The sequence below is a fragment of the Sinocyclocheilus grahami genome, unplaced genomic scaffold (genome assembly GCF_001515645.1).
Source record: "Sinocyclocheilus grahami isolate Dianchi unplaced genomic scaffold, SAMN03320097.WGS_v1.1 scaffold262.1, whole genome shotgun sequence".
Taxonomy (NCBI): domain Eukaryota; kingdom Metazoa; phylum Chordata; class Actinopteri; order Cypriniformes; family Cyprinidae; genus Sinocyclocheilus; species Sinocyclocheilus grahami.
In genome coordinates, this window is record NW_015505441.1 from 1370086 (window position 1) to 1381906 (window position 11821).

Genomic DNA, 11821 nt, shown 5'->3' on the forward strand with positions numbered 1-11821 from the left:
ACACGGTTCTCTCATGGTCAACTCAAAATCGTCTTCCACTTGTGATATTTCAGCAGTCCTCTCTGTGAAGTCACATGGGCGCTTCATCTGTCCCGTGACTTTTTTTTTTAACAAACTGAGGGGCAGGCAGGCAGGCGGGACAGTCCAGCCCTGCTGCAGTGTGAGAATACGGGATCATTACCTCTCAATGCACCGTTACATAATAGAGTTATGTTTTTATTAGGTCTTGCTGTCTGTTGTTGATAGACAGCGCGCTCCTCATCCGTCATGTCCCGGGGGTTTGATGATCACGAGATCTGAGGCTGCAGACGAAAACTTTCCACCTGCGATTCTTTAAAGAAACGAAACCAACTCGACATGATGCTCTGAAGAAACATATCGGTTTCAGGACATCCTGCATCCACATTGTCAAAACGAGTAGTTTGGCTTCCTTGTGGTTTGTGTAGTTTCTTCCTAAAAGCGGAAGTTACATACCGCTTTTAGATTGGCGTCGCCGCTGTTGTTCATAAGAATAGGTAGGTCATGTTTGCTTCTCCATCTCCTTACTGTACTTCACCGTTATATGTGTCATTATAACCTTAAACGCACAGGCATCCTTGAGTGCTTAGGGAGGTGGCGGTCTCATCTAGAAATGCCAGCTGCCTTTTCAGGGATTAATGTCTGCTAGTTTATTCAGACAACTACTCGGATGTTAGTTTAGCAGCACCGTGGTATTTTTATAGTCACATTATTATCTTTACTTGTATAGGACCGTAATACAATCGCTTTTCAACCGCGTAGTTCGGATTGTTTACATGATCGTGTACTTCCGTTACTAGAAAGATGTAACGTTTTAAAATCGCGGTTCAATAGGCGACCAAGGTCTTGCAGTCTCAAGGTTTCCATGGAAAAGTCGATTGAATAGAACATTTACAGGCCTGAAAAGAGTCGTGGATATGAAGTCATTGACATTTATGGTGACTACAGCTCTAAATCCATCGGCTAGATATTTTTGAAAGCACAGAAAAAAACCTATATATAAGTAAGTAATCTAATAATCATGGATTTGCTTTTTATCATTTTAATTATGCTGATTTAAAAAAAAAAGTTATATTACAACAACAAAAATACACAATATAACTTGTTTTTGAAAGAAGTCTCTTTTGCTCAAAAGCCTGCATTTATTTGATCAAATATTCAGTAAAACAGGAATATTATTACAATTTAAAATAAAACAGTTTTCTGTTTTAAAAAATGCATTTTAAGATGTAATTTATTTCTGATGGCAAAGCTGATTTTTCAGCAACCATTGGTCGGTCCAGTCTTCAGTGTCACATGATCCTTCAGAAATCATTCTAATATGCTGATTTGCTGCTCAAGAAACATTTCTCATAATTAACATTATAATAATTAACAGTTGTTTTACTTAAAATTTTTACTTTGATGCATAGAAAGTTTAAAAGAACAGCATTTATTTGAAATAGAAATCTTTTGTAACAATGTAAACGTTTTTACTGTCACCGTTGAACAATTTAATGTGCCCTTGAGGAATGAAAGTATTAAAAAAAACTTTACTGACCCCAAATGTTCTGTAGTGTATATATTATGAATGTGTGTGTAGTAATAATAATCTTATTTTGGTTTGTATGTACTATCCAGGAAACACTCAAATGTTTTTTTTATTGCAGGTTCCTGTTTTTCAGACCATGGCAAACGAGCACTCTCCTCTGCTTGTTCACGGGGTGTACAGCATGATGGGTGATACTAAAGATTCCAGGGGTGGATCAGCAGTGACAGGAGAGGGAGCCCCCAAATCAAACCCCCGCAAACTCAATACCTTCTTTGGCGTCATGGTGCCCACCATCCTCTCCATGTTCAGTATTGTGCTCTTTCTTCGCACAGGTGAGGGAGAATGATGGGAAAAGACAGAAGTTGATGATCAGAGACTTGATAAAGTATCCTCCCTCTGTGTGGCTCTAGGTGTTTTTTTTTTGTACATTATTCATTCTGATACAGTGTAGGCCTATGTCGATTTTGCAGGTTTTGTTGTGGGTCATGCTGGTCTTCTCCATGGTTTCCTAATGCTGTTTGTGGCCTACTTCATCATCTCCTTGACAATCCTGTCTATATGTGCTATTTCAACTAATGGTGCAGTGGAAGGGGGCGGGGCCTACTGTATCCTTAACCAATCTCTGTGCCATATAGAGTGCTAGAATTGCAGACTCAATCATATGTGAATCTGTTGTTCATCAGTGGTTGAATAATGTTGTTGACCTTCAACTCTTTAGTCTTAGTTATGATCAGTCGTTCTCTGGGACCAGAGTTTGGAGGCAGTATCGGCCTGATGTTTTACTTGGCGAAGGTATGTGCGTGTGGCGTTTATGTGCTCGGCCTGGTGGAGGCCATACTGGACATCTTTGGGAAGGATCCAGGTGAGTGGTGCATTGAATCACACTGTACTAAACTGTCTTTGAAGCAATTGCATGCATATGGCTTGTGTTTTTACACTGAAGCATCTCTTTTCTTCTCTCTCTCCAGGCTCTGCTGTGTCACATGGGCTGCGTGTGTTGCCGCAGGGTTACTGGTACACCGTGTTGTACTCCTCTCTAGTGCTGTTGCTATGTCTGGTGGTGTGTCTGGTTGGTGCTCATATCTACGCCAAAGCCTCTTTTATCATTCTGCTGGTGGTGACGGTGTCACTGATCTCTATCATCATCAGCCCCCTGATACTCCGTCCACAGCACTTCAACATCACACACACATACGGCAACAACCACACTGTCACTGTCAACCCCAGCTACACAGGCTTCAACAGCACTACGTTAAAAAACAACCTCGGACGTGAGTAAGATGATTGTTAATGCAATAGTGATAGTGATGGTTGTGATGATGATCATTGAGGCTATTTAGCAGTTATATTTCAAAAGACATAAAAGGGAAATGAAACTGATCATGATTGTGTTGTGTGTTAGATGAAACATTTAGTGAACAAAAAAAAAGTGTATTGGGCAGTAATGACATTAAAAAAAGAAAACACAATAAAAATGGTTATTCCTCATAGGAACATTTTGGTTTACTGACAAAGGGAATTTGTATAATGTGTTGTTCCTATACAGTATATACTATGTATGTACACTACCGTTCAATAGTTTGGGGTCAGTAAGATTTTCTTTTTGGGGTCAGTAAGAAATGAATACTTTTATTCAGCAAGGTTGCACTGAATTGTAACAAAAGTAAGGGTAAAGACTTTTACATTGTTGTAAAAAAAATTTTTTCAAATAAATGCTGTTCTTTTGAATGTTCTATTCAATGAACAGCCCTGAAAAAATATTAGCAGTTTGCACAAAAATATTAAGCAGCAGAAATGTTTTCAACATTGATAATAATGATAAATGTTTGTTGAGCAGCAAATGAGTAATAAGATTGACGGAATGCTGCTGAAAATTTGGCTTTGTCAACACAGTTTACTGTATGTTTACTGTAATAATACTTAACAATACCACTGTTTTTACTGTATTTTCTGAAATGTTTACTGTATTATCACATTTTCTGACCCCACATATTTGAACAGTGTGTATGTAAATCTAATTTAATGGCAATTAATGAGACACAATTTCTCAAATCAACATTTTACACAGACAAAAGCTGATTCTAGCTCTAACAAAATGAAGCGCTGATTACTTGTGTTGCCATTTGTTGGTTATCAGTCTGGCTGATATATAAATCTGTGAAGAATTAGATTTTTATATGTATTAAAATATAAAAAACTTTATTAAAATACAGACATTAGCCATAAACTTGTACAATTTTACTGCTAATTTCTGGTTAACACAATTCAAAATATTAGAGAGATTTAAACTGAATAGATGATAAATGTTTAAGATGAAAAATGTCTCCTCTAATTAAAATTTTTAGCATAAAACTGTTTCCGTTAATTTATATAATTGCTTCACTGCCATGAATTTTGTCCAAATGTCTCGTCCTGTAGCGCACTACTCTCTGGACTACAGTACCAACACAATGATGTCTTTCGCCACTGTATTTGCCGTGATGTTCACCAGCTGCACAGGCATCATGGCAGGAGCCAACATGTCGGGTACAAAACCAGACAACCGCAGAAAGCTTTATTTATTTGCATCCTCTTTTTGGTTTCTGATCTAATCGTGTTGATTTTTACAATATTGATAACACTTGTATAATGGATGAGTGTCATAAACATGTAATTTGATTTGTCTCACTTTCTCAGGTGAGCTGAAGAACCCCAGTGAGTCGATACCTAAAGGGACCATCATGGCGGTGTCGTACACCTTCACTGTCTATGTGCTTCTCTTCCTGCTCCTGAGTTCCACCTGTGACAGGTGCCATTTACGACACTCAAGCCACACGGAAATTTGCACAAAGTGTTTACACAGTGCTTTGTTCTCCCTCTCATTTATCTCTACTTTTTCCTCCTGTCATTTCTTGGTCTCTCTCTCAGGTTGTTGTTAATCAATGATTACGCAGTGTTTCAGCGGGTGAGCGTGTGGCCTCCATTCGTGACGATTGGGGTGTACTGCGCGTCTTTCTCAGCTGCTATGTGCTCCATGATAGGAGCTTCTCGAATCCTCCATGCGCTTGCTCTGGACCAGCTTTTTGGTTAGTTTGCGTTTTTGTGCATTTGTGGGTTTGGTCTATTTAAGAGCCATATTTCAGGCTGGAAACGGATACTGAGATACTGTTTGTGTTAGGGATGTTGACATCTCCACAAGGACTGTTATGGGAAAACATTAGTGAGCAGTACTTGGAAAGCAGTATTCATGGTTTCTGAAGAAAATATGCTTAGTGAATGTTTTTCAGTGTAACTTTTTTTTGTCACATTGTATAGGCTGTTGTATGGTGTGAGAGGTCATATATCTGTGTGAAAAGGTAAAAATTGACGTTTTAACTAAAATAATCATATTTCCTCTGACCATTTTCTACTCAAATCAGTTAACTGATTAGGCATAATCAAAATGAACAAGCTATTCTTTTAGAGAAATTGATTTTATTGAATTGATTGAAAATGCCATTTTTTCTTCTCAAAACATATAAACAAATCATTCACAGGAATCACAGAAAAGGATTGATGCAGGTTTTGTTGTGGGTCATGCTGGTCTTCTCCATGGTTTCCTAATGCTGTTTGTGGCCTACTTCATCATCTCCTTGACAATCCTGTCTATATGTGCTATTTCAACTAATGGTGCAGTGGAAGGGGGCGGGGCCTACTGTATCCTTAACCAATCTCTGTGCCATATAGAGTGCTAGAATTGCAGACTCAATCATATGTGAATCTGTTGTTCATCAGTGGTTGAATAATGTTGTTGACCTTCAACTCTTTAGTCTTAGTTATGATCAGTCGTTCTCTGGGACCAGAGTTTGGAGGCAGTATCGGCCTGATGTTTTACTTGGCGAAGGTATGTGCGTGTGGCGTTTATGTGCTCGGCCTGGTGGAGGCCATACTGGACATCTTTGGGAAGGATCCAGGTGAGTGGTGCATTGAATCACACTGTACTAAACTGTCTTTGAAGCAATTGCATGCATATGGCTTGTGTTTTTACACTGAAGCATCTCTTTTCTTCTCTCTCTCCAGGCTCTGCTGTGTCACATGGGCTGCGTGTGTTGCCGCAGGGTTACTGGTACACCGTGTTGTACTCCTCTCTAGTGCTGTTGCTATGTCTGGTGGTGTGTCTGGTTGGTGCTCATATCTACGCCAAAGCCTCTTTTATCATTCTGCTGGTGGTGACGGTGTCACTGATCTCTATCATCATCAGCCCCCTGATACTCCGTCCACAGCACTTCAACATCACACACACATACGGCAACAACCACACTGTCACTGTCAACCCCAGCTACACAGGCTTCAACAGCACTACGTTAAAAAACAACCTCGGACGTGAGTAAGATGATTGTTAATGCAATAGTGATAGTGATGGTTGTGATGATGATCATTGAGGCTATTTAGCAGTTATATTTCAAAAGACATAAAAGGGAAATGAAACTGATCATGATTGTGTTGTGTGTTAGATGAAACATTTAGTGAACAAAAAAAAAGTGTATTGGGCAGTAATGACATTAAAAAAAGAAAACACAATAAAAATGGTTATTCCTCATAGGAACATTTTGGTTTACTGACAAAGGGAATTTGTATAATGTGTTGTTCCTATACAGTATATACTATGTATGTACACTACCGTTCAATAGTTTGGGGTCAGTAAGATTTTCTTTTTGGGGTCAGTAAGAAATGAATACTTTTATTCAGCAAGGTTGCACTGAATTGTAACAAAAGTAAGGGTAAAGACTTTTACATTGTTGTAAAAAAAATTTTTTCAAATAAATGCTGTTCTTTTGAATGTTCTATTCAATGAACAGCCCTGAAAAAATATTAGCAGTTTGCACAAAAATATTAAGCAGCAGAAATGTTTTCAACATTGATAATAATGATAAATGTTTGTTGAGCAGCAAATGAGTAATAAGATTGACGGAATGCTGCTGAAAATTTGGCTTTGTCAACACAGTTTACTGTATGTTTACTGTAATAATACTTAACAATACCACTGTTTTTACTGTATTTTCTGAAATGTTTACTGTATTATCACATTTTCTGACCCCACATATTTGAACAGTGTGTATGTAAATCTAATTTAATGGCAATTAATGAGACACAATTTCTCAAATCAACATTTTACACAGACAAAAGCTGATTCTAGCTCTAACAAAATGAAGCGCTGATTACTTGTGTTGCCATTTGTTGGTTATCAGTCTGGCTGATATATAAATCTGTGAAGAATTAGATTTTTATATGTATTAAAATATAAAAAACTTTATTAAAATACAGACATTAGCCATAAACTTGTACAATTTTACTGCTAATTTCTGGTTAACACAATTCAAAATATTAGAGAGATTTAAACTGAATAGATGATAAATGTTTAAGATGAAAAATGTCTCCTCTAATTAAAATTTTTAGCATAAAACTGTTTCCGTTAATTTATATAATTGCTTCACTGCCATGAATTTTGTCCAAATGTCTCGTCCTGTAGCGCACTACTCTCTGGACTACAGTACCAACACAATGATGTCTTTCGCCACTGTATTTGCCGTGATGTTCACCAGCTGCACAGGCATCATGGCAGGAGCCAACATGTCGGGTACAAAACCAGACAACCGCAGAAAGCTTTATTTATTTGCATCCTCTTTTTGGTTTCTGATCTAATCGTGTTGATTTTTACAATATTGATAACACTTGTATAATGGATGAGTGTCATAAACATGTAATTTGATTTGTCTCACTTTCTCAGGTGAGCTGAAGAACCCCAGTGAGTCGATACCTAAAGGGACCATCATGGCGGTGTCGTACACCTTCACTGTCTATGTGCTTCTCTTCCTGCTCCTGAGTTCCACCTGTGACAGGTGCCATTTACGACACTCAAGCCACACGGAAATTTGCACAAAGTGTTTACACAGTGCTTTGTTCTCCCTCTCATTTATCTCTACTTTTTCCTCCTGTCATTTCTTGGTCTCTCTCTCAGGTTGTTGTTAATCAATGATTACGCAGTGTTGCAGCGAGTGAATGTGTGGCCTCCATTCGTGACGATTGGGGTGTACTGCGCGTCTTTCTCAGCTGCTATGTGCTCCATGATAGGAGCTTCTCGAATCCTCCATGCGCTTGCTCTGGACCAGCTTTTTGGTTAGTTTGCGTTTTTGTGCATTTGTGGGTTTGGTCTATTTAAGAGCCATATTTCAGGCTGGAAACGGATACTGAGATACTGTTTGTGTTAGGGATGTTGACATCTCCACAAGGACTGTTATGGGAAAACATTAGTGAGCAGTACTTGGAAAGCAGTATTCATGGTTTCTGAAGAAAATATGCTTAGTGAATGTTTTTCAGTGTAACTTTTTTTTGTCACATTGTATAGGCTGTTGTATGGTGTGAGAGGTCATATATCTGTGTGAAAAGGTAAAAATTGACGTTTTAACTAAAATAATCATATTTCCTCTGACCATTTTCTACTCAAATCAGTTAACTGATTAGGCATAATCAAAATGAACAAGCTATTCTTTTAGAGAAATTGATTTTATTGAATTGATTGAAAATGCCATTTTTTCTTCTCAAAACATATAAACAAATCATTCACAGGAATCACAGAAAAGGATTGATGGATTGCACAATTTATTGTAAAAAATGATTTATTGTAAAAATCCAGTAGGGATGCACGATAAGATAGGAATGTTATTGGAATTGGCTGATAAAGGCTTCAAATGTAAACATCGGCTTCGACCGATTTGAAATAAATTATACCGATAAGACAAATAGCTCACATAAGGCCTTTTTTAATTATTTAGAGGGTGCTGTAGACCTCCTTATAATAAAGTGAAAAGTAAAATACACAAATAACATTAAGATACATGTTTCTGAATACATAAAGCAGTACTTTATCATAAAATATCAAGTCTGTTTTGATTTAAAAGTCAGAAGCTATAGCTTACATAAATAAAAATCACAAACATGACAATTGTAAATCAATTAATTTAATATATACAGATTTTTTGATTAATTCACTCCATGTAGAATTTTAACCACAGCGTACATCTGTGTGTAGGGTTTATTTTCTTGATTTGACTCTGATTAGAAGAGGGAAAACACCACTTGTATGATTTAAATGTTTACAACAATGTTTAGTAGAAATGTTTTGCGTTACTTGCTGAAATTCCAGGAAACATTACAAAGGCACTATTTGATTATGAATATAAACAGATAAATGGTGAAACATACATGACACCCTGGATATAATAAAGAATACTATGTTAACCTCCTGCAGTAACCCGGTAACTAGGTTACATTGTTCATTTTGACATGGCATGATATCATGGTGTAATATTATGCTGGAGTGATGTAATGGTAGTGTACCGTGTCAGTGTTTTGTTGATCTGGTTTCAGGTCTGCCACTGGCTCCGGCTGCAGTCACTTCCAGCTCTGGGAACCCATGGGTGTCTGTGCTCTACACTTGGGGTCTGGTGCAGGTATAGGGAGCTCTGTGCATATGTCTTTCAATGTTATTTCTGTCACACATGATATAAAGAATATGCCTGTTAAGATTGTGTGTGTGTTGTAGTGTACACTGTTTGCAGGACAGCTGAATGTGATTGCTGGTATTGTGACAGTGTTTTACCTGTTAGCGTATGCCGCGGTTGATTTGGCCTGTCTGGCTCTGGAATGGGCCTCTGCTCCAAACTTCAGGTACTGCTCTAAGTGTGTGTGTGTGTGTGTGTGTGTGTGTGTGTGTGTGTGTGTGCACGTGCGTGTGTGCATTTTGTAAGGCAATTTTGATTTTTAACCAATTTAATGCATCCTTGCTGAATCAAAAATGTCAATTTCTTAGTTACTTGAAACTTTTATCACTAGTATAAGTATTTATCGGTATATCTTTTTTTTTCTTCTCCTCTCTTTCCAGGCCAACATTTCAGTTTTTCTCTTGGCACACATGTTTGTTGGGTATTGTAAGCTGTGTGGTAATGATGTTCGTTATAAACCCAGTGTATTCCTCGGCCAGTATTGTACTGCTGCTGCTGCTCCTCCTGTTCCTGCACTACCGCTCTCCCACCAGCAGCTGGGGCTACATCAGCCAAGCGCTTATCTTCCATCAGGTACATTCACACACACAAAATACACGTGAATGCACTGAACTTTAAATCCATGAGGTGGTCTTTCTGTGCTGCTTTCAGGTGAGGAAGTACCTTCTGATGTTAGACTCCCGTAAGGATCATGTAAAGTTCTGGCGGCCTCAGGTCTTGCTGATGGTGGCGAACCCACGCTCCTCCTGTCAGCTCATCTGCTTTGTCAACCAGCTGAAGAAAGGAGGGCTGTTTGTTCTTGGGCATGTGCAGATTGGAGATCTGGGTAGGATGTAATAGGGAGCAATTGTATGATAGAACCTAAGTTTCACAAGACGTATAGAATAAAGTTTTTCTGTTACCACATATGCATTTTATGAACACATTAAGGTGTGTTCTCTGGCATCTTAATCTCTTAAATGGTACAGAATGCTAAAGCGTTTCCTAAGTGCATGTAAGCAGGGTTATTGTTTCTATGTAAGGCTGGTCAGGATGCTTATGTTTTGATAATATCACAGAATCTGAAAAAGTGTTTTTACTCTTTGCATGGAAATCAAACTGCCAATGACAATGAATAGCTGTCTATAGAAATCTAATTTAAGATAAAAGAAATTTAATTATTTTCTCATTTGAGCAAATCCATCATTGTTTTGTTTTTTGCAGCTAGTGTGTGTGCTAATGTGTTTCTCATTCCATTGTAATCTGTTCATTTAAATCAGATTGAGAGTTAACTCATCCACCTCAATGGGTGGCTTGCTACTTTTTTTTTTTTTTTTTAAGTTAATTAACTTAAATGTATAGTGTACCAAAAAACAGTTTACCCACTCACCCTCTTGTCATTTCAAACCTGTTTGACTTTTTTTTCTTCTGCGGAACATGAAAGAAGATATTCAGAAGTATGTTCATAACCAAACAATTTTAGTCAGCATTGGCTTTCATTGCATGGACAAAAAACACAGAGATCTTTTTAATTATAAATATCTATATGATGACAGAATTGTCATTTTCGATTGAACTGTGCATTACTAAACAGCACACTGGTTGTCAGAGAAGAAAGGGACAAACAACCAAACATAATCTCTCTGAACTCTGTCTTACAGATGTGTTGCCAGCAGACCCGGTGCAGCCACAGTATAATTTCTGGTTGAGTCTAGTGGATAAGTTGGGTGTGAAGGCATTTGTAGATCTGACTCTCTCTCCGTCTGTCAGGCAGGGCACTCAACATCTGCTCCGCATTACTGGACTAGGTGAGACATTTCCTCATCACATTATCTTTACAGTCAGGAAGCATCAATTAGATTACATTCATCTGTACTGTTATTGTGCAAAGAACAAGTACATATCTAGTGAAATAATACAGTAAATACATTATTGTATTTTTTTTTCCAACACCGTTTGTGTAAGAGCTCAGCTAGTTCAGAGATGTATGGAAGCCCGTTTCCGCCACTGAATAAAAAAAATATAATTCTGTAAGTCATAATAATGAGAAACTTTCTCAAAATTATGACTTAGTATCTCGTTATAATGAGAAACTTTCTCGTAATAATGACTTAGTTTCTCGAAATAATGAGAAACTTTCTCGAAATAATGACTTAGTATCTCGTAATAATGAGAAACTTTCTCATAATAATAACTTAGCCTAATCCAAAAAAAAAAAAAAGACTTACTCGGCGCCTGCGGAACGCAAGAGTGACAGCCCGCTAGCGCCATCTGTTGGTCAAAGCCATGCAGGAACACCGCTAACATTGCTTTGTTCTGTAATCTAAAGTGTATAATGCTATAGTCTGTCATTACATAACGATTTCAGATCAATTATCTGTATGTAGTCTTTTGTGTAATAGTTACTCTGCCAGATAGTTATGGTTGCAAACATTCCAGTTAAGAAATCCAGGATTTTATGAAGAAATGAAAGCCATTACACATATAAACTTAATTTATAGATGTGTATTTCGATGATTTATTAGTTTTATTAGCTGTCCCTTTCATGCATCACATGCAATGTTAGCGGTGTTCCTGCATGGCTTTGACCAACAGATGGCGCTAGCGTGCTGTCACTCTTGCGTTCCGCAGGCGGCGAGTAAGTCTTTTTTTTTTTTTTTTTGGATTAGGTTAAGTCATTATTATGACTTAGTTTCTCATTATTATGACTCAGTTTCTCGTAATAATGACTTAGTTTCTCATAATAATGACTTAACCTAATCCAAAAAAAAAA

The 11821-nt window shown here is 37.6% G+C and overlaps 1 protein-coding gene across 2 annotated transcripts in view; it reads left to right on the top strand.

Annotated features, from left to right (window-relative positions):
• Nucleotides 1–101: 101 nt before the first annotated feature.
• Nucleotides 102–11821, top strand: part of slc12a9 (solute carrier family 12 member 9) — a 15648-nt gene continuing 3928 nt past the window's right edge. The window contains exons 1-13 of one of the 2 annotated variants that reach the window (XM_016290728.1): nucleotides 102–515; nucleotides 1668–1881; nucleotides 2020–2154; nucleotides 2274–2411; nucleotides 2518–2820; nucleotides 3968–4075; nucleotides 4226–4337; nucleotides 4457–4614; nucleotides 8936–9018; nucleotides 9111–9235; nucleotides 9450–9642; nucleotides 9721–9895; nucleotides 10710–10856. In XM_016290728.1, the coding sequence (XP_016146214.1) occupies nucleotides 1686–1881; nucleotides 2020–2154; nucleotides 2274–2411; nucleotides 2518–2820; nucleotides 3968–4075; nucleotides 4226–4337; nucleotides 4457–4614; nucleotides 8936–9018; nucleotides 9111–9235; nucleotides 9450–9642; nucleotides 9721–9895; nucleotides 10710–10856 (1873 nt within the window). In that variant the 5' untranslated portion in view covers nucleotides 102–515; nucleotides 1668–1685. Of the gene's footprint in view, nucleotides 516–1667; nucleotides 1882–2019; nucleotides 2155–2273; nucleotides 2412–2517; nucleotides 2821–3967; nucleotides 4076–4225; nucleotides 4338–4456; nucleotides 4615–5092; nucleotides 5225–5343; nucleotides 5482–5587; nucleotides 5891–7037; nucleotides 7146–7295; nucleotides 7408–7526; nucleotides 7685–8935; nucleotides 9019–9110; nucleotides 9236–9449; nucleotides 9643–9720; nucleotides 9896–10709; nucleotides 10857–11821 lie in introns of those variants that run through there. The other variant, XM_016290729.1, reaches the window with a different exon arrangement.